The sequence below is a fragment of the Perognathus longimembris genome, chromosome 3 (genome assembly GCF_023159225.1).
Source record: "Perognathus longimembris pacificus isolate PPM17 chromosome 3, ASM2315922v1, whole genome shotgun sequence".
NCBI classification, from domain to species: domain Eukaryota; kingdom Metazoa; phylum Chordata; class Mammalia; order Rodentia; family Heteromyidae; genus Perognathus; species Perognathus longimembris.
The window spans coordinates 32,334,570-32,361,668 of NC_063163.1; the positions used below are offsets into that span (position 1 = coordinate 32,334,570).

Genomic DNA, 27,099 nt, shown 5'->3' on the forward strand with positions numbered 1-27,099 from the left:
TTTTTCTACCTTAGTGATGCCTCTAGCCCACGATGTCATATTTTTTGATTGTTTGATGAAGTTTTGTGTTTTTTTATTCAAGCTCTAAATACATAAAATCATGCATACAAAAATATATTCAAAGAAATGTGTGGGCCAGTCTTATTATCTTTTCCTCTCAATCTTTTTAGACTTTATTGTTACTCATTGGCTTATGTTTCCAAATTCTTACAAACTAAGAATTCATTTCTACCAAGGTAATTTTTCTGTAATCAAAGTGAGGGTGTTGTCTTGTGGCAATGATGACTTAGTTTCTTAAACACCCTGCTTTTATATTCTAGGCTTTTAAAAGTGAAATTCTAGAAATTATTCTAGGAATAATAAAATTAATGTAAATAATTACCTCCCTCCCTCCCTCTTCCATCCTTCATCATTCTCCATTTTCTGTTCATAGTCTTCACTCTCCACTCCCTTGCCCATATTTTGCTCTTTGGAGTAATTCAAACTAACATTTATCTAGTGGCATGTGGGTAAACCTGATTGGTAATTTTTCTGATTTGTTCTTGTAAATACTTGGATTATTATGGAATACTATAGAGCACAGAAGTGATGGTACATTTGATCCCACTGGCCAGAGTTGGCAAGGTTAGCACTTCACTGTCTCATAATTTTCCTCCTTCCTTTACTATCCAATCATAGATGAATCTTTATCTGTTGTATTTGATAATTCTAGTATAAATACTTAGTGCATGCAGCATTCTTGGTATCCTACTAAAATTCTGATTTAGTTATATCTTTTCTTTCATTTTTCAGTTGGGTGGAGAGTTTTGGACATGAGGGACTTGGATTATTACTAGACATTTTGGAAAAACTAATCAGTGAAAAAATGTAAGTATTGTTAATACTTTTCCTTTAAGTTACATTTGTATGTCTAATTATAATTCTTCTACTGATATCTTTTATGTTTTTATAGCCAAGACAAAGTTGTAAAGAAGAATCAACACAAAGTCATCCAGTGTCTAAAGGCTTTGATGAATACTCAGGTATGGATATATGAATAATTTGTCCATCTCAAATTCTTATATTTGAGTTTTTAATAGAATATTTCAGTTGAACTAAAGAGATATATTGCCCTGATGTGCTTTCTCAAAACATAGTGGCAAGAATAGTGGATTGGATTCTAGTTTTGCATGAAATCTACCATCTTGCTATAAGAGAGATGAAACTTAACTCCTCCCACTTTTGTTCTGCTTCATCCCTTCTGTGCTCATTTTTTCTTTCTTTCATTTTCAAAAATACATGATTCAGCTTTAAAATGATACATAATTATTAATATTCAATTATTACCAGTCTTCAATAATAACCATATTTCCAGAGATTCAGTTTGGAAGACATATTTCCCATATTCTAGAATTAAAAAATGATATTTTAGAAAGTAGTCTAGGAATAATCAAATTAATGTAAACAGGTATGAGCAAGCCTGGAAAGGGAACAAGTAATATTGAGAGCAAGCTTAATATAGAAACTCTGTAGGATTTGCTATTTAAAGATGATGCTTTGAAAGTGAGAAATACTTTAGGTTCTTTACTGAAGTTGAATTTATCTGGCAGTATTTTTTTCTCCCTCGTATACTGTTAATTGCTGAAATTATCATAATCTCCTGCCATTTCTTTGGCTTCAACATCTAAGCTCATCTACCTCATGATGTGTGGAGTAATGATAGGCATTTTAGGACACCAGGGAGGAAATGTTACCATACTGTTGTGATTGTTGTTAGAGAGAAAAAGTACCCATAAAGTTCTATTAATTTTAGTGTACAACACATTTTAAAAAAAGTTTTAGAAGACAAAATAATACTAGTACACTATGGCTTTTACCTTTATTAACTGTATCAAATGTTTATATTTATAATTATTTGTTTCTTGTTGAATTATTAATATTTTTAAAGCATACATTTTTGGAGCTAAGTTTTTCATGTCTAACTGATGAAATATTTTCTCTCCTTCAATCAGGTCTCTCAAGGCAAATATCTGATTTATAAATTAAAAGACTTTAGGTAATAAGAAGCAGATTTCTCCAGATTATCTATTTTAAGATTAAATTAGTAAGAGCAAGAAATTCCTGACTGAGGTAGTTGTCTTTCCACAGAGTTTGTAGGTGGAAGATTCTCTTTGTAACATTATTGTAGTAAGGGGTAACAAGTTTGACATACCTTATGTGTGTGTAATTGTTACTCCTCTGTACAGCACCTTGACAATTAAATTAAAAAAAAGAGAGAGTTGGGAACTTTGTGGGAAGGCTGAGAGTAGAGGAACCTTAGCAATGTTTTTCTAAACCGAAGGGACATGTGGATCTTAAGTTGAACTAGAGAAGAATATCTTGGTATAAGGAAATTATTATATAGAATTTGTCATTACTACTTGGTTTTAGACTGACTGTGAAGAGGAGTAAGCTTCATTTGTTTATATTTTCATAAAATGTATTATATTATCTTAGGTGTGAAGGCTTTTAATTTGCACACATTGTACAATAAAACATTGCCTTTTGATTTGATGCTGTCACCATGTTAATTAGAATATAAAATGAAGTGATATTGAGGACAAATCTTTTGATATCTGAACTGTAACCCTAATGCATGAAGTGTCTGTTCAAGTAACACTTGAACTCTTACTCCAAGGCAAGTTGATGGTTTCAATCAAGTTTATTTGATCAGGTGTGTAAACACAAAATTTGTTGAAGATGTTATTGTAAAGTCTTTGCTAGTGTTTGTTGAAAGATGAACATATATAGGCTTTTAAAAATTGATTTATTTATTGTCAAAGTGATGTACAGAGGGGTAACATATAGGCTTTTATGGGAAAAATTGTGGAACCTTATTTTGTACCAATAAGTATAGTATTAATATGACCAATTATGATGATGTAGGGAAGTGGATTTTCTATTATATTTAACATAGGCTGAAATTTTTTTCGAAAGGAAGAATTTTCTGACTACTTAGGAAGGAGGTAAATGTAAAAGGTAATAAGGATGAAAGACTATTTTGTTTACATTCTGAGGAAATTAGCACAGAGATTTCAGTTTGATAGGTGAAGTGTTGGTGTGTTGCTTTGAAGTGTACAGCCACACAAGTTTTCTTTGCTTGCTCCTGAGGCTATCCTTTTCTCACATTCACTCTGCTTTAAGTAGGATTAAATCAATGTAGATATCTGTTTATCACTAATAATCAGGCAGTTGCAGGATATTATCAGATGTTGAGCCTCCTACACAGGTGTTAACCTTCTACCTAAAAGGCCATCTTCCAGTGTCCTGACATTCCATCTGTTAGGTAATAATGGGCCTCGTGTAGAACACCAATAGAACCCGGCATTGGGCTTCAGTTTAGAGCAGGCCAGTTATCATATTACCCAGAGTGGGTCCTTGCCATTCAGGAGAGCTACATTCTTAGACCTTCCAAACTTTGCTCTGCCTCTCTAACTCACAATACAGGACTTTTATGTTAGCTAACATTGGTAAGTTGATTATTTTTCACAGTCAACATTTAAAAAAAATGAATAATTCAATGAATGTAATTTTATACAACTACGCAGCAATTCCATGTTAGTTATTGACATGAAGAACTGGTAATCTAGTTTAATTCCAGTCTTAAATGAATACTACCCATTTTACATCAGGAAAATCACAAGACTGCTGAATGCATTTGGAGCCCCAGGATCATGTTCAGAATCATGAAGTCAGAGTGCTCATTCATATTCTGGGCTTCAACCACAGGAGTTGGGGCCATAGGGCTAGATAGAGTTGGTGAGTAGGACATCTGAAAGAAGTTCCCACCAGTCATTACATGCTTCCAGGTGGAAGGTCCTGGCTAAAGACAGCCTTGGGTGTGAAGGAAAGGGGAATAATGAGACAAGCTTTATTGTAACCCTCAAGTTTATTGGTACAGAGCCAGCTAATCATTTCCTGTTTGTTTTCTATTATTTATTTCACTTCAATTTAATTTTTAGTTTTAAATATTATCTTTGAATTTCAATTTCAGTGATAACCTTTTCTTTTCTTTTCTTTTCTTTCTCCCCCTTCTTTCCTCCCCCCGCCCTCCCCTTCTTTCTTTTCTCCCTCCTTGCCTTCCTTTCTCCTCTCTATGGCGGTACTGCAGTTATAGACTCGTACTCTATTACTTGAGCCATCCAGTCCTTTTTGCTTTAGGTGTTTTTCAGATAGGATCTCAAGGTTTGTTGTTGTTGATTTCTTTCTTTTACCTCGGCTGTGATCTTCCTATCTATGCTTCTAGAACACTTAGGATTACATGTTTGAGATACTACCATTGACTTGTTCTCCGAATTATCTCAGTAACTTTTTTTTTTTTTTGACCTGGGTTGACCTCAGCCTGTCTGCCTGATGTCTGTCTGCCAGGGAGCTGACACTGCAGGAATTCACCAGCCTACCTTACTTATTGATGAACTCTGAGTTAGGTTTAATTGTAGTTTATAAGTTTCTGACAATTTCCTGCAATGATTATTGAGGCTGAGTGTAGTTACTGCCCTCATGTCAGTTATGGATTCTCTTATTTCCAGTCGTAAAATAGCCCAAAATAACAGAAGTGAGCATCTCCTGACTTGTTTAGCTCTCTCTTTGTAAATTATCATCCATCACTAACAAGAAAGTAAAATGTACTCCAAAGTTATATTATAGGATGTATCTTGGTCCATTGGCTTATCTTTCTGTTTTCCTTGTGTTCTTTAAATAGTGGCTTAAAGGAAACACAGTGTTTCAGCTCTATGTGAATGCTTCTTTACATAAATGTCATATATAAGTTAGTTATAAATAGGATATCATAACCCAGTATATGAATCTAATAAGCTCGTTACAGATTTGACATTGATGCTTCCATGTACTAATTTTGAGCTATAGTTAAGTTTATTATTGGGATTAATGCCTTATTTTTATTAATACTGTGATCAACCAGCTATGCACTCTTGAGTAGCATACTTTGATTTTCCTGATAGTCAAATAGTATTGTTTTCTTGCTAGTATTTATATATATTTTTATTGTTTTATAGACTATAAGTAGGTCCAGGAGGTAGATAGCATACTGACAGTCTGCATGAACATATTTCCTGTAACATATGGGCAGTGATAAATAAATTTTATCTCTTTCTAATGATTTTACTTACATATGTGTGTTTGCAACTTCATTATGTTCCCTGTCACAAATAATGCTTTGATGAGAACATACCTGTGCATTAATCGAATTGTGGTATCTTCCCCTCATTGCCTTTGCCCTAACACGGTTCTGAACTGTGTGTTAATATTTGGTTCTACACTATGGAGTATGGTAGGTAGCCAAACGTAGATTTGAGCACCTGAAATATGTCGAGTGTAAATTGAGATATGCTAAGTTTAAAATGTGAATGGATTTCTAATATATAGGAAAGAAAAAGTGAAATAACTCAATAATAAATTGTTTCACATTGTTTCTATGCTGAAATTATAGCTTTTTTGGTATATATGGATTTTCTTGCATGTAACTGGCATGTAATTGCACGCAGTGTATTGCATATTACATCTTCCTGGGCAGTGTTCCTCTCTGTGTTTACTTTGACTATAGCACTCCTGTCAATCTTCTTCCCCAGGAAAATGATCTTGACAGCTTATTGTCTATGTCAGAATTTGGCTGCTTGTTTGTATGTTCCTGTTTATATGAACCTCACATGTCTTGTATGTTCTCCATGTGTTTGTTCAAGTCTCATAGTTCTTGACACAAAGTGAATATTGCTGAGCATTTTAGGGCATTACAGGTTTTCATATTTTTGGGAAGTACTAACTGTGACCATGTATTATATTTTTTTGATATCTGCATTTCCTTTAGGGCACCATTTTCCTCATTGACTGGTAATACTGAATTTCTTTTCTGTTTTTTTTCCCCCTAAAAAAATATCAGTATGGCTTAGAGAGGATTATGAGTGAGGAGAGGAGCCTTTCCTTGTTGGCTAAAGCGATGGATCCCCAGCACCCCAGTATGATGACTGATGTAGTCAAACTTCTCTCTGCAGTCTGCATCGTAGGCGAGGAGAGCATGTAAGTGTTTGTCACACTTTTCTCCCTTATGCATTCATTGAAAACAATGGATTCATTTTGTATTTCCCACTCTGGTGTAGAATTTCACTGCTGAATTATATTAAAATTACTTATTAGTATTCTAAAGTATAGAGATATTTGAGCAACTAATTATTTCTCTATGGACACCTTAGTGACAAACTAAAATATTTCTATGCAAATGCATTTTTCTATAAAAATTTGAATTGCAGCCTGTAAATATATAAATGGATCCTGTTTCTCATGTGCTTTTTCTTATAGTAACAGACATATTACTATTTGAAAATTTATATGGAGTACCTATTTATAAATTTATATATGTGGTAGTACTTTACCAGGTTAAAGTTAGAAAATCTTGGAGCACATTTGTTAGAGCTAGAACTGAAAGACCACTGATAATTACATACATACAACCTTCCCTTTTAAAAGATGACTGAGGTTTTAGTTATAAAGAGACATTTTAAATACCTTTCTAAAGGGTAAAATGAATGACTGGAGGAAGAGGACAACTCTCACACAGGACAGATGAAGGCAGTGGAGGGCTGCATTTACCTGTCAGCCAGCCCTGGGCAACAACCCCTGTGGCAGCAGGTGGGTTGAGCCCACTCAGATTTTCCTAATTCAGTGTCTAGGCACCAACCAGATCTGGCTCTCTATGAACTTGTGGGACAATTTCCAGAAGCTTAGCTAAACCCAGCTACAGTATTAGCTATAGTACTAGGCATCTAGCCCTGAACTTGCCTTTCTAGTTCTCAATTTGGGTGTGCATATCTGCAATTTGATAGGTATCATGCTTTTATGTGTGTTGACATGCTCATTGCTTTCCTTCCTCCCTATGTCCTCTTTCTCTGTATTACCCTTTCCTCCATCCCCATCTCTGCTTTTCTCTCACTTTTTTGGACTCACCTTCTATTTTCTCATCCCAGTTTTCCGGTCTCTTTCTTCATTCGTTTTTCTCTTTTTCTGTCCTCTCTCTTCTTTGTTAGTTTTATTGTTTCTTGAATTCAGAATGGGTATTAAAATGATGTAACTAACATTTAGGTCTATATGTCTTCAGACTGAGCATCTTTAGTGGCTAGGTACAGAATTGTTCTTTAAAAGAGAAGGAGGTATACTTGTTTAAATTACATTTTTGTAATTGTGAATTTTGAGTATTTAAAATACATTGCTGCTATATGTGTTTGTCTATCACAACTTCATTTCCTTACAGGCTTTTTAGAGTATACTGGTTAAGAGGATTTTAGTGATCCCTAAGTTGTTTGGTCAGGTTATTGCTTCTACATTCAGCAGATGTGGGACCTCATGCAGATTGCTTAATGTTTTCTTCCCTAGTTTTATAATCTATAAAATGGGTTAATAATAGTTCCTATTTGCATGAAGTTGAGATATATAAATATATTCTTTTTAGGCTTAATTCTGGATAGCAGTCATTATTGTTTATTTCTTTTCTCTGCTTTTTGGTTGTCCTGTTAACTGAACTCAAGGCTTTGTGCTTTCTAGGTAAGCACTCTAATTCATGAACTACACCTCAATTTATTGTTGATTTTGGTTATTTTTCATATGGGATATTACACTTCTTGCCTTGGCCTTAGATGGATCAAGGTTCTCTTATCTGTGCTTCTTGCATAGCTGGTATTGCAGGTGTGAACCACCACAGCTTGGTTGTTTATTAGGACTGAGTCTTGGTAACAGAAGGTGGCAGGAAAGGCGGGCACCATTAAAAACACTCTATCTGCATGTGTGGATATGTCAGTGAAGTCATTTAGTTGCACTAATATGTATTAGTAATTGGAATTAAAGTAGTATATCTTAGATATTCTCTGTGCTCAGCTTGGTACTTCTGAAGTGTTCCTGGTTGCTTAGGCACATCATCTTCAGTGTGGTGAGGTAATTGAATTATGGCATTTGTGACATCTTGTCTTGCAAATTAATTAATTCACTGAAAATTTCCTATAGCCTTGAAGAAGTTTTAGAAGCTTTAACTTCTGCTGGAGAAGAAAGAAAAATTGACAGATTTTTATCTATTGTGGAAGGCCTTCGGCACAATTCAGTTCAACTGCAAGTAAGTTTCATGTATACAAAATAAATTCTTAGGTGACATTACATAATACTGTTTTGTAACTGTTTTATGATTGGCTTGTATGTACTGATCACATTTTGTAATTCTGGACAACACTTAATATTCTTTTATAGCATTATTTTTAATAAACATAGAATTTCAATTTGCACTAAGTTGTGATTCGTCTTAGCCACAGGTGACTCCTGTGACTACTTTCATTACATTACTTTTTTTAGCAGTAAAGTTACTAATTTCTCTATAAAATATGGGATCATTACTCAATGAATTGTTTATCCTGTTGATCTAATTGTGATTAAAAGCTTTTCTAATCATATGAATTATAGATTTCATTGTTTGAGTAATTCTAGGTGATATATTTTCTCAACAATATTTTTAAAAAATAAAGTCACATTTAAACTTAATTACTACATGCCCCAAACACTTATAACCATATATGGTATATACATTGAAGCTGAATAGCTAATATTTAATTTTTCCTTCCTTTCAATATATTTTATTGTTATTTTTTAGTGTTGTTACTGAGCTTAAAGTTAGTGCCTGGACACTGTCATTTAGCTTTTTTTCTTCAAAGCTGGCACTGCATTGTACCATTTTAGCCACAGCTCTACTTCCATTCTTGGGGTTAAAGAGTCTCATGGACTTCCTTATCTGGGCTGGCTTTGAATTGTGATCCTCTCATTTCAGCTTCCTGAGTGGCAAGTATGAAAGATGTGCATCATGTTTCTCTTCTTTCCACCCCCACCCCCCCAAACAGAAGAATTGTGTATTTTCCATACTGTTGATTAACAGTTGGTGATGGGGGTAATTGTGCTAAATTCTTATTTTCCCTGTTAAATCATTTTGTTGTGGTTTTATTGTTTAGTGATAGTTTCTCATTATTATTAATCCTAATGTGTAAAGTACCTCTAAGACATCATACTCTAGATTGGAAGGTACTATTTCAGTTGTAGGTAGCTCCTTAGTAGGGTGTTATCATAGAAAACCCAAGGCCATGGGTGTGATCCCCAGCACTAAGGGGTTGGGAGATAGTAGAAGAGTGTCATTTTCTAGACAGGTAACTTAGCTTTCTTTTCCTAACTCCCCCACTCATAAATTTTCTATTTTCCGGGGAATACTGGTTATGTTCTTCCTTTAACATTATCCATAGTTGGGGCTGGGAATGTGGCCTAGTGGTAGAGTGCTTCCCTAGCATGCATGAAGCCCTGGGTTCCATTCCTCAGCACCACATATACATAAAAAGCTGGAAGTGGCATTGTGGCTCAAGTGGTAGAATGCTAGCCTTGAGTAAGAAGAAGCCACGAGCAGTGGTCAGGCCCTGAGTTCAAGCCCTGGGACTGGCAATAGATAGATATCTAGACAGACAGACAGACAGACAGACAGATAGATAGATAGATAGATAGATAGATAGATAGATAAAGTGTATTCATACTTTAGTAATACTATGTTTTCTTCTCTAAGATGTGTCTAAGTTTTCCGCAAATAAAGTAGATTTTAGGAATATATTGCTATCAATTTTCCCATAAAGCTCTAAGTGCCCATTTTATTCTGTTAGCTATCTAATTTGCATTTATTAAAATGTACTAGTATGCATGATATTAACAAATCATCAAATAAAAAATAACACTTGTCACTAAATATAATAGAAATCAATTGTTTGCTTTTAATGGATGAAATGGAGGATAGTAAAATAAAGAACAATGAGGATTTTTTATTACTAAGTATATTTGCAACTAAGTACTTTTTAAAGAAAATTATTACATTTTCTTTATGGTCTGATAATAAAGATAATTTGAGTGACTATGATTATGATAAAATTGAGCTTATTTTTTTCCCGTGTGATATAGTTGAGTGAGAAAATGAAGAATTAAAGAGCTGAAATAATATCAAGTCTTTTCAGGCACTAGTTTTATGTTTAGGAAGGCCATACAAATATTAGAGTATGTGTACCTCAATGTCTTTTCTCAGATATGCCAGCTAGCATTTTTTAGTAGAAAATGATACTATATACCTTGTAGAATTTCATGTGGGCCCAAGGGATCATATGTGGTGAAGAGCTGGAAGTCAGGCATAGGAAGAAATGGCATCATAGCAGTGTTCTGATAGACACACTGCTGTGTTCAGTACTGAAGCCTCTGTGGGAAGACAGACTTTTCACTACAGATAGAGAACCCAACTGCCCACCCCAGGGTCTACCTAGTCATTACAATAGGATTTGTCCTTTGTTGTTCATCATTTCCTAGAAGAAGGCTGGAATAAGTGTAGGTTGACTGTCTCATTTCTGTCATACTTCAATTTTGCTCTTATTTTGTTTTCTCATTTACTTTCACTAGATGGGGTCTTGTTTCTTTGTCTTGTCAAGGTTGTACTTTGGTTAGGGGTCAAAAGCATTACCTAGATTCTGTAGTTTGTTGAAATTCTTCTTGTTTGTCATAAGGCTGATGGAATGATAGTTTTTGTTAGGCAAGGAACTAAACCATGGTAATCCTTTGAGAGTTTTGTTTTCTGTTTCATAGATCCCTTGGACTTCCATAGTTTCACATGAGCTATTGGTAGACATAAACTCCTAGGTTAAAGTCAAATGAATTTTGTTATTATTCACAGCAGTAGTAGCAGTACAAGTATGAGCTTGGTATCAGATCCCTTATGCAGTTCCAGTTACATGAAGGTCTTACTATGATGTAAGTGAAGCAGGCCTGTTGTGGTGGGGTTACGATAGGGCACAGGATCTTGTGTATGGTGGACAGCAGTTACTCTAGTCTGATTGCTGTATACTGTTAATCTCAGAATTTAATGAAGGCTACTGGTAATGAGTATTTTAAGTAGCAGGAAAAGACCATGCTGAAGGATGAAATTCAGCCCTACTTTTCAGTTCCTATATTCCAAACCAATGAATGGTCAGATTCAAGCTTAGGTTACACACTAGGACCTTTCTCTTACAATATTTTGATTTTTCCACTTGCCTGGAGATGCTCATTTATACACAGAATGACGGGGATGGCACAGACTTTGCCCTGTGAAAAGGAAGTCCAGATGAGTAAGTCAAAGCTGACTTGAGTGCTGTCCAGTATTTTTGTAAGTGTGTCATTGATCACTTTAGCTGAAGCCAGGGACCAGTTTCTTGATTGCATGACTACCACTGAAGGGATAATTAGCTGTGGTCATGCGATGTTTCTGTTGAGTTGTTTTTGGTTCATAATAAAAATTATGTAGGCTTTCAATGTCTTTAGTTTTATTGAAATATATAGCTGATGTTTTCTTTAAGTTGTTTTTGAAATTCTTGTTGTAAAACAAAGCTCACACACACTCTCACACACACATACAAACACACATATATACTATGAAATTTATCAATATTTTTTGTCCATATTGGAGTTTGAACTCAGAGCTTTGTACTTGGCTGGACTTGGAACATGTCTCCAGCCCTTTTTGTTCTGATTACCTTGGAGATAAGTTTTGCTTCATTTAGCAAATCCAGGCTGGACCATGATCCTCCTGTTGACCCTTCCTGCTTGCTGTACTGGGGATGATAAGCATGTTTTCTACACCAACCTTTTCAATTGCAGCTGTGTATCTCTATCTATGTTTTTGCCTTGGCTGACATGGAGTCTCTCTATTCTTCCCATCTCAGCCTCCGACGCAGCTGAGATACAAGGTATGGACTACTGCCCATAGCTGTTCGGTATGAAATTTTTAACTGAGCTGGCCTCAAAACATGATCCTTTCACTTTGGCTCCTGAGAGTAGTTATGGTTACAGGGTAAGCCGCTAGTATATGGCTCATTTAACTATTTCTAGATATTCCATTAATCACGTTCACATTTTTATGCAGTAATCATCTGTTGCATGATTTAATGGACCATAATGATAGCATTCATATGAACATGGACAGTGGTGGTACATAGCTGGTATTGCTTTTTAAGATTTCTATGGGAGCATCTCTAGTTGTGAAATATATTCCAAAGAAGCAAACCCAGGGATACAGTGTTTCTCGAGTGTTTAGTAGAAGAAAATGCTGTAAATTTATTCAGTGTTTCAGATATTCATACTCCACATCATGAAAGTACAGAGGAAGTACACACATAAATAACAAAGAAGTGTAAACATGTTTGGATACTTACTAAAAGAAATTAAGTTTTAATTACACTAAGAAATAGTTGAGAGTGACATTCTTATTGAAACTTGCTTTGTGTGCCAAGACTATTAGTTAGTCTGTTAGTCTCGATCTGTAAAAAGCATGGAGTGTATGTGTATGGGAGGGGCACACAAGGATCTGCCCAGCCTAATGTGGATCTGAGTAGAGGCCAGTGACAGGAAAGAAGGAATATTGCCTCTACCTGTCACTGGTTGTAGGGAATCCTGGCAAGGCCATTGGGGTGTTCTTTGTGTCCTAAATGAATACTTGCTGTGCTCATCTAAGCATATATGAATATGGAAAGATGACACTGAGATGATCTAGTTGAAAGACAGGTAGGTGCTGGTGACTTATGCCTATAACAGGTACAGTACTCAGGAGGCTGAGATCCTGGGGGGGGGGGGGTTCTTAGTACAAAGCTAGCCTGGGCTGGAAAATTCATAAGATTCTTATCACCAATTAACTACCCCCCCAAAAAACAACAACAACAACAACTAAACAGCATGACTTTGGAAGTAGAACTCTGGAACTGAAAAGATAGAGAAAAAAAACAAAATAAAACTTCAGGACAATGCTCAGATCCTGAATTCAAGCCCCAGGACTTACACATAGGGAGAGAGGGAGAGGGAGAGGGAGAGGGAGAGGGGGAGGGGGAGAGAGAGAGGGAGAGAGGGAGACTGGAGGGGGGAGAGGAGAGAGCAAGAGAGAGAGTGGAGACTGGAGGGAGAGAGGGGAGAGAGAGAGGAGACTGAGACTAGACTGGAGGGAGAGAGGGGAGAGAGAGAGGAGACAAGACTGGAGGGAGAGAGGGGAGAGAGAGAGAGGAGACAGAGACAAGACTGGAGGGAGAGAGGAGAGAGGGGGTAGAGAGAGAGGAGACAAGACTGGAGGGAGAGAGGGGAGAGAGGAGAGGGTAGAGAGAGGAGACTGAGATTAGACTGGAGGGAGAAAGGGGAGGGGGGAGGGGAGAGAGAGGGGAGACAGAGACAAGACTGGAAGGAGAGAGGGGAGAGAGAGAGGAGACACAGACAAGACTGGAGGGAGAGAGGAGAGTGGGGGGAGAGAGAGGAGACAAGACTGGAGGGAGAGAGGAGAGGGGGGGAGAGAGAAGACAAGACTGGAGGGAGAGAGGAGAGGGGGGGAGAGAGAGGAGACAAGACTGGAGGGAGAGAGGGGAGAGATGGGAGAGGGGAGAGAGAGATGAGAGAGGGGAGAGAGAGATGAGACAGACTGAGAGGAGACTGGAAGGAGAGAGGGGTGAGAGAGAGACAGGAGACTGAGACTAGACTGGCTGGAGAGGGGAGAGAGGAGAGAGGGGAGAGACAGAGAGAGAGGGAGAGAGAGGAGACAAGACTGGAGGGAGAGAGGGGAAAGGGGAGAGGGGAGAGAGCGGAGAGAGAGAATGTAGTGGATTAGATGGGGCCATTGGACATTTATGCTTCCTGTGGTTAAATGTGGAGAATTGCATTTTATGGCCACCACAAAGACATGTCTTTTTTTACTTAAAAAGGAAAGAAAATTCTTTAATGTCTGCATTCTGTTAAATAGATTTTTAAGCTTTGGTTGGGTCTCATATTTCTATGTCTCAGGAAGCATAACAAAGTCTAGGAGCTTTTTAATTTAAAAATTGAGGATCCTTCCTCCCATTGTTTAAGAAGTTTACGTTCTTTGGGCAATGACTGGATAAATTATTGAAACAAATCAAATGTAAAAATCTATTTCTGTCTTCAGCCAAGGTTTCCTTTGGGTGGTGATAGTGGTGGAGGTGGTGGTAATGGGGCTTGAATTCAGGGCCTGGACACTAATCACTAGCTGTTTTTTTATTTAAGACTGGTCCTCTACCACTTGAGCCACAGCTCTACTTATAGTTCCTTGGTAGTTAATTACAGATGAGTCTCATAGACTTTCCTGTGCAGGCTGGCTTTGAACAATAATTCTGAGATTACAGCCCCTTGAGTAGCTATGATTACAGGCATGAGCTACCAGCGTGTTCCTCAGCCAAGGCTATGTGTTTTCTTTGATTTTGTTCTCTTTTTCCTTTAAATGCCCCAAGTGCACCTAAATTTTATTTGGTTCTTCCTGTAATAATTGGTCATATCTTGAATTTTAAAAAGTATCACCCCATTCCAAGTCACTGTCAACTAAAGTTATTTTTAATTTCAAAAATATTGCTTTCATATTTAATGAAGGGACAGTGAAAAATGTAGAGTATTAGTTGAGAGTTTATTTTTAGGACAGCTGTTTAGACATCCCAGAAAAATGCAGAAATAAATTAATTTAATTCTTCTTTGTTTTGTGTTAATTGATGTTTGCTTTGGTAAGACTAATGTATAAGCAGGAATCAACACAGAACCAAACATTGAAATGGATCATAAGCAAAATGCCATCATGCTAAGAGACTTTAAAAAAAGTAAAACAGTATCCAAATGTGAACTCATTTTCATATAGAGCACATTTTTAGTAAGCTAGCACATTTTTAATATTATCTAGAATTCAGTACCAGTGTCTTAAGTACAAAGATTCACTAATGTTTTAAAGGGGACTGCAAAGTCTTCCATTTAAATAATTAGCTATTCAGTAATTTCTTGGCACTGGGCTCTGCCTGATATTGGAATTACAAAGATGAATGAACTACAGTTCTGCCCCATAGAAGGATTTAAAACTGTGTAACATTTGATGTCAAGATTATTTTACTAGCAGTTTCAGCAAAGTTTATGGGAAGATATAGAAGAAATTAATGGTATCTAGGGACTGTCTGAATAAATATTTCTAAAAATCTAAGTTTGTCTCCAGTATTCCTGCTGATGTAAATTACAACTCCCCAAGTACTGAATTCATTTGTCTGAGTCTGTCTGTGGGGCATATGCAGATTTCAAGCTCTGATTTGTTCTTTTACCGAATCTATCATTTATAGAGCATTCAATTGGGAGTATAAATAAAATTACACATCTCTACATCTGCTGGTGTACTTTTCTGTTTCTGTGTTTGACTACATTATGTAGTCTGTTTAGAGTTTTTATTCTGAATTAATACATGTATATAGAATTTTAAAATCTTTAGAGTTTGTTTGTACTGGAGGCAAAAATATTTCTCTGTAAGTATCATTTAGTCATTTTAAGTTGATAAATGTGAACTTTGATTGTGCAAAGAGAGACTGATGATTCTGCTGTGGGGTAGGGAAGATGAACAGCAGTCTAAACTATATCTTCCAGGCCCAGATAAAAAGTATTTGCAGATTTTGATAGAATTTGTATTTAAGTATTTTATTGTATTTGTTTCCAATCTGGATTTTGCTCATGAAGTAGCTACATTTTTACAATATAGTATAGTCATTATTTTACTTATATAAGCATCTGTTCACATCCAAGAGAAACAAGTTAACCTAGGCATGCACTTTCTGAAGGCCACTTGACTTGATCCTTGTTAAATTATTTTCTAAACAGAAAATAGAACATATTTGTTGATGCAGTCCCATCAAACTGCAGAGCTTCTGCACGGCAAAGGACATAGCTTGCAAGATAAACAGAAAGCCCACAGACTGGGAGAAGATCTTTACCGGACATTCAACAGACAAAGGCCTCATCTCTAAAATATATGCAGAACTAAAAAAATTACCTTCTTCCAAAACAAAACCGCAAAGAACCAATAGCCCCCTCATCAAGTGGGCTAAAGACTTACAAAGAAACTTCTCTGATGAGGAAATGAGAATGGCCAATAGACATATGAAAAAATGCTCTACATCACTGGCCATAAAGGAAATGCAAATCAAAACAACATTGAGATTCCATCTCACCCCAGCAAGAATGTCATATATCAAGAAACCTAATCATAACAACTGTTGGAGGGGATGTGGCCAAAAGGGAACTCTACTTCATTGTTGGTGGGAATGTAAACTGGTTCAGCCACTCTGGCAAGCAGTATGGTGATTCCTCAGAAAGCTCAATATAGAACTCCCCTATGACCCAGCAGCCCCACTTTTGGGTATCTATCCAAAAGCCCACAAACAAAATTACAGTAATGCCACCAGCACAACAATGTTCATAGCAGCACAATTTGTCATAGCGAGAATCTGGAACCAACCCAGATGCCCCTCCATAGACGAATGGATCAGAAAAATGTGGTACATATACACAATGGAATTTTATGCCTCTATCAGAAAGAATGACATTGTTCCATTTGTAAGGAAATGGAAGGACTTGGAAAATGTTATACTAAGTGAAGTGAGCCAGACCCAAAGAAACAGGGACTCTATGGCCTCCCTTATTGGGAATAATTAGTACAGGTTTAGGCAAGCCATAGCAGAGCATCACAAGGCCCAATAGCTATACCCTTATGAACACATAAGATGATGCTAAGTGAAATGAACTCCATGTTATGGAAACAATTGTTATATCACAGTTGTAACTACTTTCAACGTCCTATGTGTATGTGTAGTTTCTATTATTGATGATGTTCTTGTATCACCTTCCTGTGGTTGTACCTACACTATCTCTGTAATCTTATCTGAGTATATTGGAAACCGTGTTTACTGGTATTGGAAGTAGGAAATTCAAAGGGAATACCAAATTTGAGAGACACATGGTAAAAAAAGAGAAACAACGACAAAAGCAATACTTGCAAAACTGTTTGGTGTAAGTGAACTGAACACCTGGGGGGGGGAGGGAAAGGGGGGAGGGAGGGAGGCATGAGGGACAAGGTAACAAACAGTACAAGAAATGTATCCAATGCCTAACGTATGAAACTGTAACCTCTCTGTACATCAGTTTGATAATAAAAATTTGAAAAAAAAAAGAACATATTTGTTGAGCATAGCCATGTAGGAAGCATCTGCTCTTGTGGCCTCTGTAAACGTAAGGTGGGCCTCGTGGATGGACTCAGGCATCACATGTGTTGGTATACCTTGAATTTTGTGTTTAGGCTTGTCTGTTTGATAATAGTCAGAAACTAAAGGTTAAAAGTGCATCAGGTGTTTATTTTTTTCTTATATTTATGCTGAGCTGAGTAATAGCAGTAAGTTGTATTATAGAGAGAATTTAGGTGACATGTGTTCATATATGAAAAAAATCTCATTTATTTTCAATGTCAAGAAGCTACTTCATGTATTAAGTGATTCTGACAGTGGTACAGTGTTCTGCCCTGTCCATTTTTTTGCTACTTCTGATGATTTTTCATTTGCTCATTTGATTTGCTTTCACAATTACCTTTGACTGGCTCTGTTCACATATACACATTGAATATCTTTGACATTTCTATTTATCCTTTATCTATTATGTCTGTTAAGTCTTTACTCTCTAGATCATCATGTGGCAGACATTTGCCTTGTTCTTCATAATTATCTTTTTGATAGTTGCTCTCAGTTCTTATGCTATTGATGTCCTTGGAGTAATCTTCACCTATACTAAATCCTGAAATGGATACAGACCCTATCACCCCTCCAGAGAGAAGTTGTATTGTTCAAGATAATGTTCTTCACCTTAGAATTCTTTTTGATATTTGGGAAGAGAGTAATAAAGTGAGCTTATGATACATGCTTCCCCAAACATTAGAATTGAGTCAATTATTTGTAACATCAAGAGATATTGTCTATAAATATACTTAATTAATGTGAAGATTATGTAAAGATGCATGTGGACCAAAGAGGAGACCATTTTAGTCATTCTTTCTTTTTTTTTTTTTTTTTTTTTTTGGCCAGTCCTGGGCCTTGGACTCAGGGCCTGAGCACTGTCCCTGGCTTCTTCCTGCTCAAGGCTAGCACTCTGCCACTTGAGCCACAGTGCCCCTTCTGGCCGTTTTCTGTATATGTGGTGCTGGGGAATCGAACCTAGGGCCTCGTGTATCTGAGGCAGGCACTCTTGCCACTAGGCTATATCCCCAGCCCCTAGGAGACCATTTTAGAGGCAACTGAATTGTATGCTTTTATTTACAGGTTGCATCTGGTACCTTTGAGTAGGCACACCCTTGGCTACTTGAACAATTGCTCTTTTTGTCCAAATGATATTTGTTTGTTAAGTCATCCTTGTTTCTATTAGGCAAATGTGGTGGCATTTTATTGACACATATCATACGTGCAGTTGTGCATTTGATTAGTCTCTCCATGTTTTGATCTCTTCACATTTCCCCAGAGTACTATAATTACCTTCTTTTCTACAGATAGGCTTTTTACTCATAATTTATTTACCCACATTCTTAGCAAATTGAAATCTACCTTGAAGTGCCCTATTAAGTTCTTCAAGTGTGTTAGTGCCCCCAAGTTCTTATGCCTTCTAATGGCTCCTGTCTCCTGTCCCCCCCTTGCCTGCTTTCCCTGCTCACAAAGTAATGCGAACTTTGATTTGCCTACAATTCATTTGAAGGGATCATATCACTGAGCATGTTAATTCGTTTGCTTAAATCATCTTTATTAAGCAGGGCTTGGTGGAACAAACCTGTATTTCTAGCTATTCAGGAGGTTGAGATCTAAGGATTGCGATTTGAAGCCAGATTAGGCAGGAAAATCCATGAGACTCTCATCTCTTAAGTAATCACCCCAAAACATGAAGTGGAGCTATTGCTTAAGTGGTAGAGCTCTAGCCCTGAGCAAAACAGCTCAGGGACAAGTGTTTAGGACCTGAGTTCAAGCTTCGGAATTGAAACACAGACACAGACACACACACACACACACACACACACACACACACACACACAATTGTTTTGTCCTTTATTAAGCTTCATTACTTTTTCCTTTTAGGTGGTATCTGTTCTCTTTTAGCACCTACAGTTCCTCCTATATGCACCTTCAATCTAATGGGACATAGTGTGTTGTCATTGTATCTGTTTATCTTCATTTGAGCAGAAAACACGCTGTGTTTCTTTTTATAGTTTAGGTCCTTTTTCTGTTTCTAAGAATTACTTGAAAGGGCATAGATTCTGGAACATGGAAGTAGTGGGTAGTAAGTGCAGTTGGTTTCACTGTTTTTTTATGTCTCAGTATGTATGGTAGCAAAGGTTTCTAGGTTTTGAAGGAACTCTTTGGCCTTTACCTTGGTTATAGACATTTCTGCGTAAGAAATATGTTTTGGTACTTGTGTGTAATATTCAGACATTTATTTGCATGGTTATAGGCCATAATAATAACAGATTATCACTAGAATTGGAAAAATATTTTATTGATTTAACTTGGTTATATTGTTTATTTTCCTAATTATTTTCCATAAGGATTATTCTTTTGAATATTTCCTGAAAATAATTTGGCTCTTTATCTTTCATTTTCATGCTACTAATTTCTGTAGTAGTAGCTGCTCTTCATTTAAGTGGTATTTTCTACTATTTTTTTTGTTGCTTATTTGTTACTTTCTATGAATAACAAAAATTCTCGGTGTTTTTCTAGAACCTTGAGTAATCAAAACTGATTTAGTTTTTCAGAATATAGGGAAATAATATGCCTATAATTATGTGTGTACCAAACACTTTGAAAATGATGTAGTTTTGCAGAAGAAAGTAAATAGTGCTTGTGGGTACCGAGTAAGAAAGCAGAATACATTTTAAATTTGATTTTTTGACATGAAATGGTTACAGCTGAGTGAGTATATACTCAAAAGGTAGACTGTTTGATGTTTTCTTTTTCTTTTTAAAAATAAGATTCCCTTTTTCTCTTGTGTCTTCTTGCACATTTCCCACTCCTACCTTAAACAACCTTAAGTTTTGACAGTAGAGGCATGCTGGTCAGATTTTAGTGTTTAGATATCAAATATAACAATTACTATATATTTCAATCAGCAGGAACTAAGACCCCTGTTGGTGTCTTAATCCAAAAAAGGCATTTTAAATTCATATAAACCGTGCCTTAAGGGATGGAAAAAAGACAATTTCAGGAACAGCATGAGGTTAAACATATTGATCAGTAGTCCAGTAGTTCTTGCTAGACTTTGGGGTGAATGTAGACAGAAAAATAACATTATCAACAACAACAGAGAGTACTTTGGTTCTCTAGAGAGAATCTGTTTTGCCTTTTTTTTTTTTAATGGATTTGAAATGATGAAAGATACGTTTTAACCAGGGATAAAAAAATTTTAAGATGTTGTAGAATTGGAGTGTAAAATTCAAGCTAAAATATTTTGTGAAAAATAAGCTATATATGAAAGTTTTAGTAAGCTATATGTAATATATTTTGTGTTAATAAACACAGCATACATTAATTTTGAATTTTTACCCAAGTAAGAGTACTGTTGCCTAGAAAATTAACTTCTTGAACTTAATTATACAGTGTTCATTAACTAGTCTTTGGTGATAACTGTCCTATTAATCGGATTCAGGATGTTGTTGACTTTTAAGCCATTTGGAATTTCAGTCTCTCTTGATGAGTATGGTATTATTATTATTATTATTATTATTATTATTATTTTGCTATTCTAGTTGGAATTGTACTTATCCCAATGTCTATGTGTTGTTTTTGTTTTCCAGTCCTGGGGCTTGAACTCAGGGCCTGAGCACTGTCCCTGGCTGCTTTTTGCTCAAGGCTAGCACCCTACCACTAAGCCACATTCCCAGCCTTGTCTATGTGTTTTTATAAATTTTGATTAACTGTAGTAATGAGCAGAGGATGGAAATCTTCAGAAACTATAAATTATAGTTAATAGGGTATTATTTTTATTATCCTCTTTTAGCAATAATCTATCTGATCAGATAGTATTCACCCAATGGACATTCAATTTCTATTGTATATGTGTCAGAATGGTATCACTGGACCAGGCATTATTTTTACTTATTTTTTTAATGGAGGCCTAACAATGGTTAATGTTTCTGCCCCTTGCATTACCTCAGCCCCAAATACATGATGAAAATTTTCACTGAAACTGTATTTCCTCTATAATTTATGATGACTAAATAATTTCTTGCAAGTTATTACAGCATTAAGTTTTTCTGTGAAGAAGATATTTGATAATACTTATAACAAAACCTTCATTTCTTTTTCGTTGTGTTTTTCTTTAATGTTGGGAACCAAGTCTAAGCCTTACTGTGTAATCTGTTATAGGTAGCTTGTATGCAGCTCATAAATGCCCTTGTTACATCTCCTGATGATTTGGACTTCAGGCTCCACATCAGAAATGAATTTATGCGATGTGGATTGAAAGAGATATTGCCAGTAAGTGCCCTGCAGTCTCCTTATTAATATTTAAATTAGTAGAGTACTTGAGTGGGGGAAATTTAGATAAATTACCCTGGAGAATAATTTATCTTTAGGAAAAGACTAGAGTATAAAAACCTAGTTTTGAAATATAGATGATAAGATTTCAGTATTATTTAACACTTTAAATGTTTGGATTCTGTAAATCAAGTTGAGCAGTTGGTTTATTGTTTATGTTATTCATTTTTTGCATAATTAGAAATAAAATCTTTCATCATAATTTCTACTTAACATCTCTAGAATTTAAAGCTTATTAAGAATGATGGCCTGGATATCCAACTGAAAGTCTTTGATGAACATAAGGAAGAAGATTTGATTGAATTTTCTCATCGCCTTGAAGATATTAAAGCAGAACTTGAATATCCTTTTGTTCTGAGGACTAGTCAAAAGATCAAATCCAAAACTATCATTCATATTCAATAAAGTATGAAAACTACTTCTCTATAAATGTTATACAATGAAAGCTTTATGTGTATTTTTGAGAATATACATAGAGACAAATTGTTGTTAAATTTTGTTTTCATTTTTGGTAATGCTTTGTATTAAACTCTTTCCTTCACGTATGCAAAGCAGTTACTCTACTTCTGAGCAATATCCCTAGAAGAATCAAGCTGTGTATACTTATACAGTTTTTCTTACATTTGGCACCTTGTCTTCTACCCAGTACTTTCCAGCATTGGAAATTGTGTAACTTCAGTTTGGTGCATGTCATTTCCCGGTGCATTGGGTGAATACACATGTAGGCCTTTTGTTAACACTGCATTTGCAAATGTCTTTACTTCCTGGGATCCATCAGATTCCTATCCTCACGTAGTCTTTCTCTATGATAATTGATATCTGCACCAGCAATCTTTGTGATGGTACTGTTATTGCTCAACATGATGTTCACAATCAGCTAATCTCTATCTTTGTCTCCTAAAACACTTTGGATTAATTTAGTGAATATAAAAGAGAATCCAGAAATTGTCAGAGCAAGTTGCTACTTTCAGAGTTTTTCCCTAGCCTCAGGCTTGGACACCTGGTTTGTTAAAGACTTATAGGACAGAGTCTGTGCCATATTAATATTGGTGTATGTGATAGACAACTAAATCCATAGGTTCCTTAATCATCTTACTGAAGCATCTGATGTTTACAACATGTTATGGAACACAGTTAAGGAAACTGCAGCAGAGGGATATTTTATTTCTATTCTTCAGCATCTTTTGTTGATTAGAAATGATTATTATATTAGGTAAGAGAAACATATTGTAATGTTTTCTTTCACTAATAAAGCATCTATTAATAAGTTTAAAATGTAGCTCCTATTTTATTTGGATAAACAACTGTTTTTAAGCAAATAATTTTTATTTGTCATAATACTGATTTACAGCATGTTTTGTATTGTTTTCTTTGGGCATACATTTTGATGAATGTTGATAAAATGATGTCACTGTCACTTTTTAAGAACATCACTGTTACTTCTTAAGCTGCATTGGACTCTTGGTTAGAATCTTACCTCTTAATGAAAATGTGAACTAGCACCAAATCACTGATTTATCTTGGGGTGATAGGATTTTTGGTTATTTCTTAGGTAGCAGGAATAATCTTGGAAGTGTTTTTAAACAGTTATATGCAGGGTACTAAATATTATTTCCATTGGTATGTAAGTAGCAAAAAAAGTACCTTTATATGAATGTATTTAATGTTTTCAATATGTTGGAAAAGATATTCAAATGGATTTTTTTTTCATTATGTCTTGGCTATCTCAGCTTTCTAAATTGTGTTTATTATTTTCTGCTTCATCTACATCCTAATATAGCTATCGATATCTGGATGTGAGAATCTACCTCACTGAGTTATTATGGATATTAATTATAGTAACATGGGCAAATCACCAAGCCAAATTCCTGGCACATAGTCTATGCTTAGAAGTACAAGTATGCTCTCTATATACTTCCTATTTTTATTACTGTTTCATAAGATAAACTAAGATCTCTGACGATACAATCATTTTTGTTGCTGCCAGTTCAGCTTTGCTGAAATTGTGTTTTCAAATACTGTGAGTAGTATTTTTTCTGTTCAATCTTAAGAGGAAGGATGTGTTAGAAAAGCCTCATTTGAGGTATACAGTTCTGGGTGCCGTCCAAGAGTATAACTCAGTGGTGTCTGAAAAACCTAACAGGACTGAAGAATGAGAAGTTCAAATGCTGAAAATTTAGACTTCAGGGAATAAGTTCATTTAACAAACATTGTTTTCAGCTAAAAGTCTCACACTTATTCTAAAAATTTAGTAATCTGTTTTGGTAGTAAATTAGCTGCTTTCTGATAATTACCTTAAAGTAACCCAACATTTTAAATATTTAAATACTTACTAAAGTCTATATTAGAATACTAATTTTTAAATTTTTGTTTTGTTTTGTGTTTTGGTTGTGGGGCTTGAACTTAGGGTTTGGGCTCTATCTCTGAACCTCTTTGTGCTCAAGGCTAGCTATGCCATTTGAACCACAGTGCCATTTCTGGTTTCTGAGTTGTTAATTGGAGATATCAGTCTTATGGGGACTTTTCTGCCTCATATGGCTTTGAACGATGATCCTCAGATCTCAGCCTCCTGAGTAGTTAGGATTACAAGTGTGAGCCACCACTGCCAAGTTTAAATATTTAAAAGTTGAGCTATTACTGTGGCCTTACTGATTGTAATATTATCTTTGGATTCCAAATATACTTAAAAATAAAACCAAAATAGCTGTTTACTCTGAAGTATCTCCCTCTAGATTCTTGATCCTTGTATGACAGGTTGCATTGACCTTGCTGGTTTTAATTTTCAAGAATTCAAGAGCATTTTTAACATATGGTGGTTTGTATATGCCCTTATTCTGCAGGGTTGTCGTTACTATGACCCTAATCCTTGTGCCTGTGTTTCAAGAAGACACTTGTGTATCACCTGTGTATAAATGTCGATCACATCCAAAGCATGGATCTGATAATCCTTTATTTTTGTATAAGACTGAGAAATTATAGCTTTACAGTAATCTCATTTGTTTTTCCCATGTACCAAAGTTTCATAATAATAATTATTTATTTTCTGAAAGAAAATTTTATTTCAAGATAGTGTCCAAACTGTGGTCACTTACACTTGTTTTCTCATTTATCTTTAAATTTTTATATAGCTTTTTATTTGTAATTATAGTAATGTTTTTAGAGTTATATAGTTTTATAAGTATTTTTGTTTGGGCTTTAACTTTACTTTTTGTATTAATCTACTGTAGAAGTTCTGAAATTCACATTTAATTTTAGATTATCAAAGTTTTATCTCTCCTCCCCCATCCATATGGGGCTTTGAACTCAGGGGCTTATGCTTGCTCAATTTGCTTGCCTGAATGGTATTCTGCTACTTGAACCATACCTTGGCCTGAATTTTTGCTGGCTATTTATTTTTGAGAAAAAGTTTCTCAGACTTTTTGGAATGTTTGGCTTCAAATTACTGTTCACAAAATCTCAGCTTGCTAAGTAGCTAGGATTATGTGCTACAATTTTTTTTTTAAAGTCAGGAGTCTTGCAGCTCCTTCTTAGTGCTAAGATTAAAGGCTTGAGACACCTTGCTAAGCTTAATGCTATTTTAAATTGCTTATGAAATGAGCACATGTAACTTTTCAGTGTTTTTTGTAAATAATTAACTTTTTACCATGGCTGTATGGAAAATGTGCTCATCATAAAAATAGTGGGTAGAAAAATTAGTATCTTTTTTAATACTCACCCTTGGTGATAAAATAAAAGTTTGCTTCAATGTAAGTTCACCAGAGAAGGTGTATCAGAGACCTGAGGGAGAAAAACAGGAATGCAAGTGACTGCTACAAAATAATTAGAGGGAACAGGAGTGGATCACGTTCAATAATGTACCAGGTGCAAAATGCCATGCAAGTTGAATGTGCACGTGAGATAATTTCTCATAGTAAAAAAAATACTATAGAGAAAATGAATGTGATTTTACAGCATTCTCCAATGAAATAACATTTTATCAGTGAAATAATGGCGATTTATGCTCATCTCTTTCTTAAGCTATTTGTGTTTTCTTCTGATAAATTTACCAGCTCATTAATACTGCTCATATGGTTTCTATTTCTGTTATTTGGAGATATGCATTCTTTACTATTTTTGCCTGCTGAAAGACTTTTTGAATGAAATCTCAGATAAATCATTATTGAACTGTGGATTATTGTGGAGTTGAGAATAATCTGTTAATGTTTTTAAATGACAAAACGGCTTGTTTGACATTTTTATTTTTAAAACTTAAAATTTTTGTTTGTAAACATCACTACTTTTTTCTTTTATCATAATTCTTTTGAGAAAAAATTATTAATTTGGTACCATATAGTTTTCAACATTTTTTTCCCCCCAGTACTTTAGCTTGAAATCCAGGTTTCATCTGTCTCTTGGGCTTTTTAACTCACTCTTGGTATTCTACCATTTAAGCTTCAGCTCTACTTTTGCCCTTTTTTTTCTGGCTAACTGCAAATAATAGTAGATTTGTCGGCCTACACTTGCTCTGAAAAGAGATTCTCAGATCTCAGCCTCCTGATTAGCTAGGATTATGAGCACTGGGCTTCATTATCAAGTTTTAATACAATTCAATAAACTTTCTGCAAACAGTAAACTATATGACCATAAGAACCCTCTTTTTTTGCCTTTCCAAGTTTTTATTTTTATTCATTTTTTGTATAATTTGTATAACTTATTAGAAAATATTTTGGGATTTTGAATGCATGAATAAAATGAATTTTAGTGGAAGCTGTGTTGGAGTGGCTTAGTAGAAGGCTGACCTCTGAAGACAACTCTTAAATACATATCACTTCAGGTTATTGTCTTAGTGCCAATTAATTCTTGAAATGTTTGACTTTTATTAGGAAAATCATCTTTAAAACATTGTGTATTTCCTTAAAGCTTGTAAGACATATATGCAACCTCTTGAAAAGGAAAATGACTACAATTAATCTATCTTTGCTCTTTTGTTTTAGACAGCAGTACTTCAAATTAATTGATGAATGTGTGTCCCAGATTGTATTACACAGAGATGGAATAGACCCAGATTTTACCTATCGAAAAAGACTAGATTTAGATTTAAGCCAATTTGTAGGTGAGTGTTTCTCTGTTCCTTAAGTGTAAATATCTAGCTTTTATGTAATGGGTTAGACTAGATTGTTTTCATAATAATACTAAGGCTTTTTCCTTAGGATTCAATGACTTAAATTGTTTTTAGAAAATAGTGTTCATTTTATAAAATTGTTAGCATTAAGCTGGAATGGTATTCATAATATTATTAGCATTAAGCTGTAGTGCTGCTCTTTACTTTCAGAATAAATAAAAAACTTCCAGATTTTAAGAATTTCTTTTGGAGTCTTAAGAATATCAATTTTAGCTGGTAACCAGTGGGTAGCTCAAGCCTATAATACGAGCTCCTCAGGAGGCTGAGATCTGAGAATCACGGTGCAAAGTCAGCCTCAACAGGAAAGGTTGTGAGACTAATCTCTAATTAACTACCAGAAAACTGGAGGTGGTGCTGTGGCTCAAAGTGGTAGAGTGCTAGCCTTGAGGAAAAGCCTGCAAGGAGAGCACCCAGGTCCCCAGTTCAAGCCCCATAACTGTGAGAAAGGAAAAAAAAAATGTCAATTTTGTCAAATGT

The 27,099-nt window shown here is 35.4% G+C and overlaps 1 protein-coding gene across 1 annotated transcript in view; it reads left to right on the plus strand.

Annotated features, from left to right (window-relative positions):
- Positions 1 to 27,099, plus strand: part of Diaph3 (diaphanous related formin 3) — a 433,505-nt gene that overhangs the window by 126,283 nt on the left and 280,123 nt on the right. The window contains exons 6-13 of the mRNA XM_048341270.1: positions 793 to 867; positions 953 to 1,022; positions 5,915 to 6,051; positions 8,026 to 8,131; positions 21,291 to 21,401; positions 21,684 to 21,802; positions 22,558 to 22,674; positions 26,435 to 26,553. Coding sequence (XP_048197227.1) covers positions 793 to 867; positions 953 to 1,022; positions 5,915 to 6,051; positions 8,026 to 8,131; positions 21,291 to 21,401; positions 21,684 to 21,802; positions 22,558 to 22,674; positions 26,435 to 26,553 — 854 coding nt within the window. The remainder of the gene's footprint in view (positions 1 to 792; positions 868 to 952; positions 1,023 to 5,914; positions 6,052 to 8,025; positions 8,132 to 21,290; positions 21,402 to 21,683; positions 21,803 to 22,557; positions 22,675 to 26,434; positions 26,554 to 27,099) is intronic.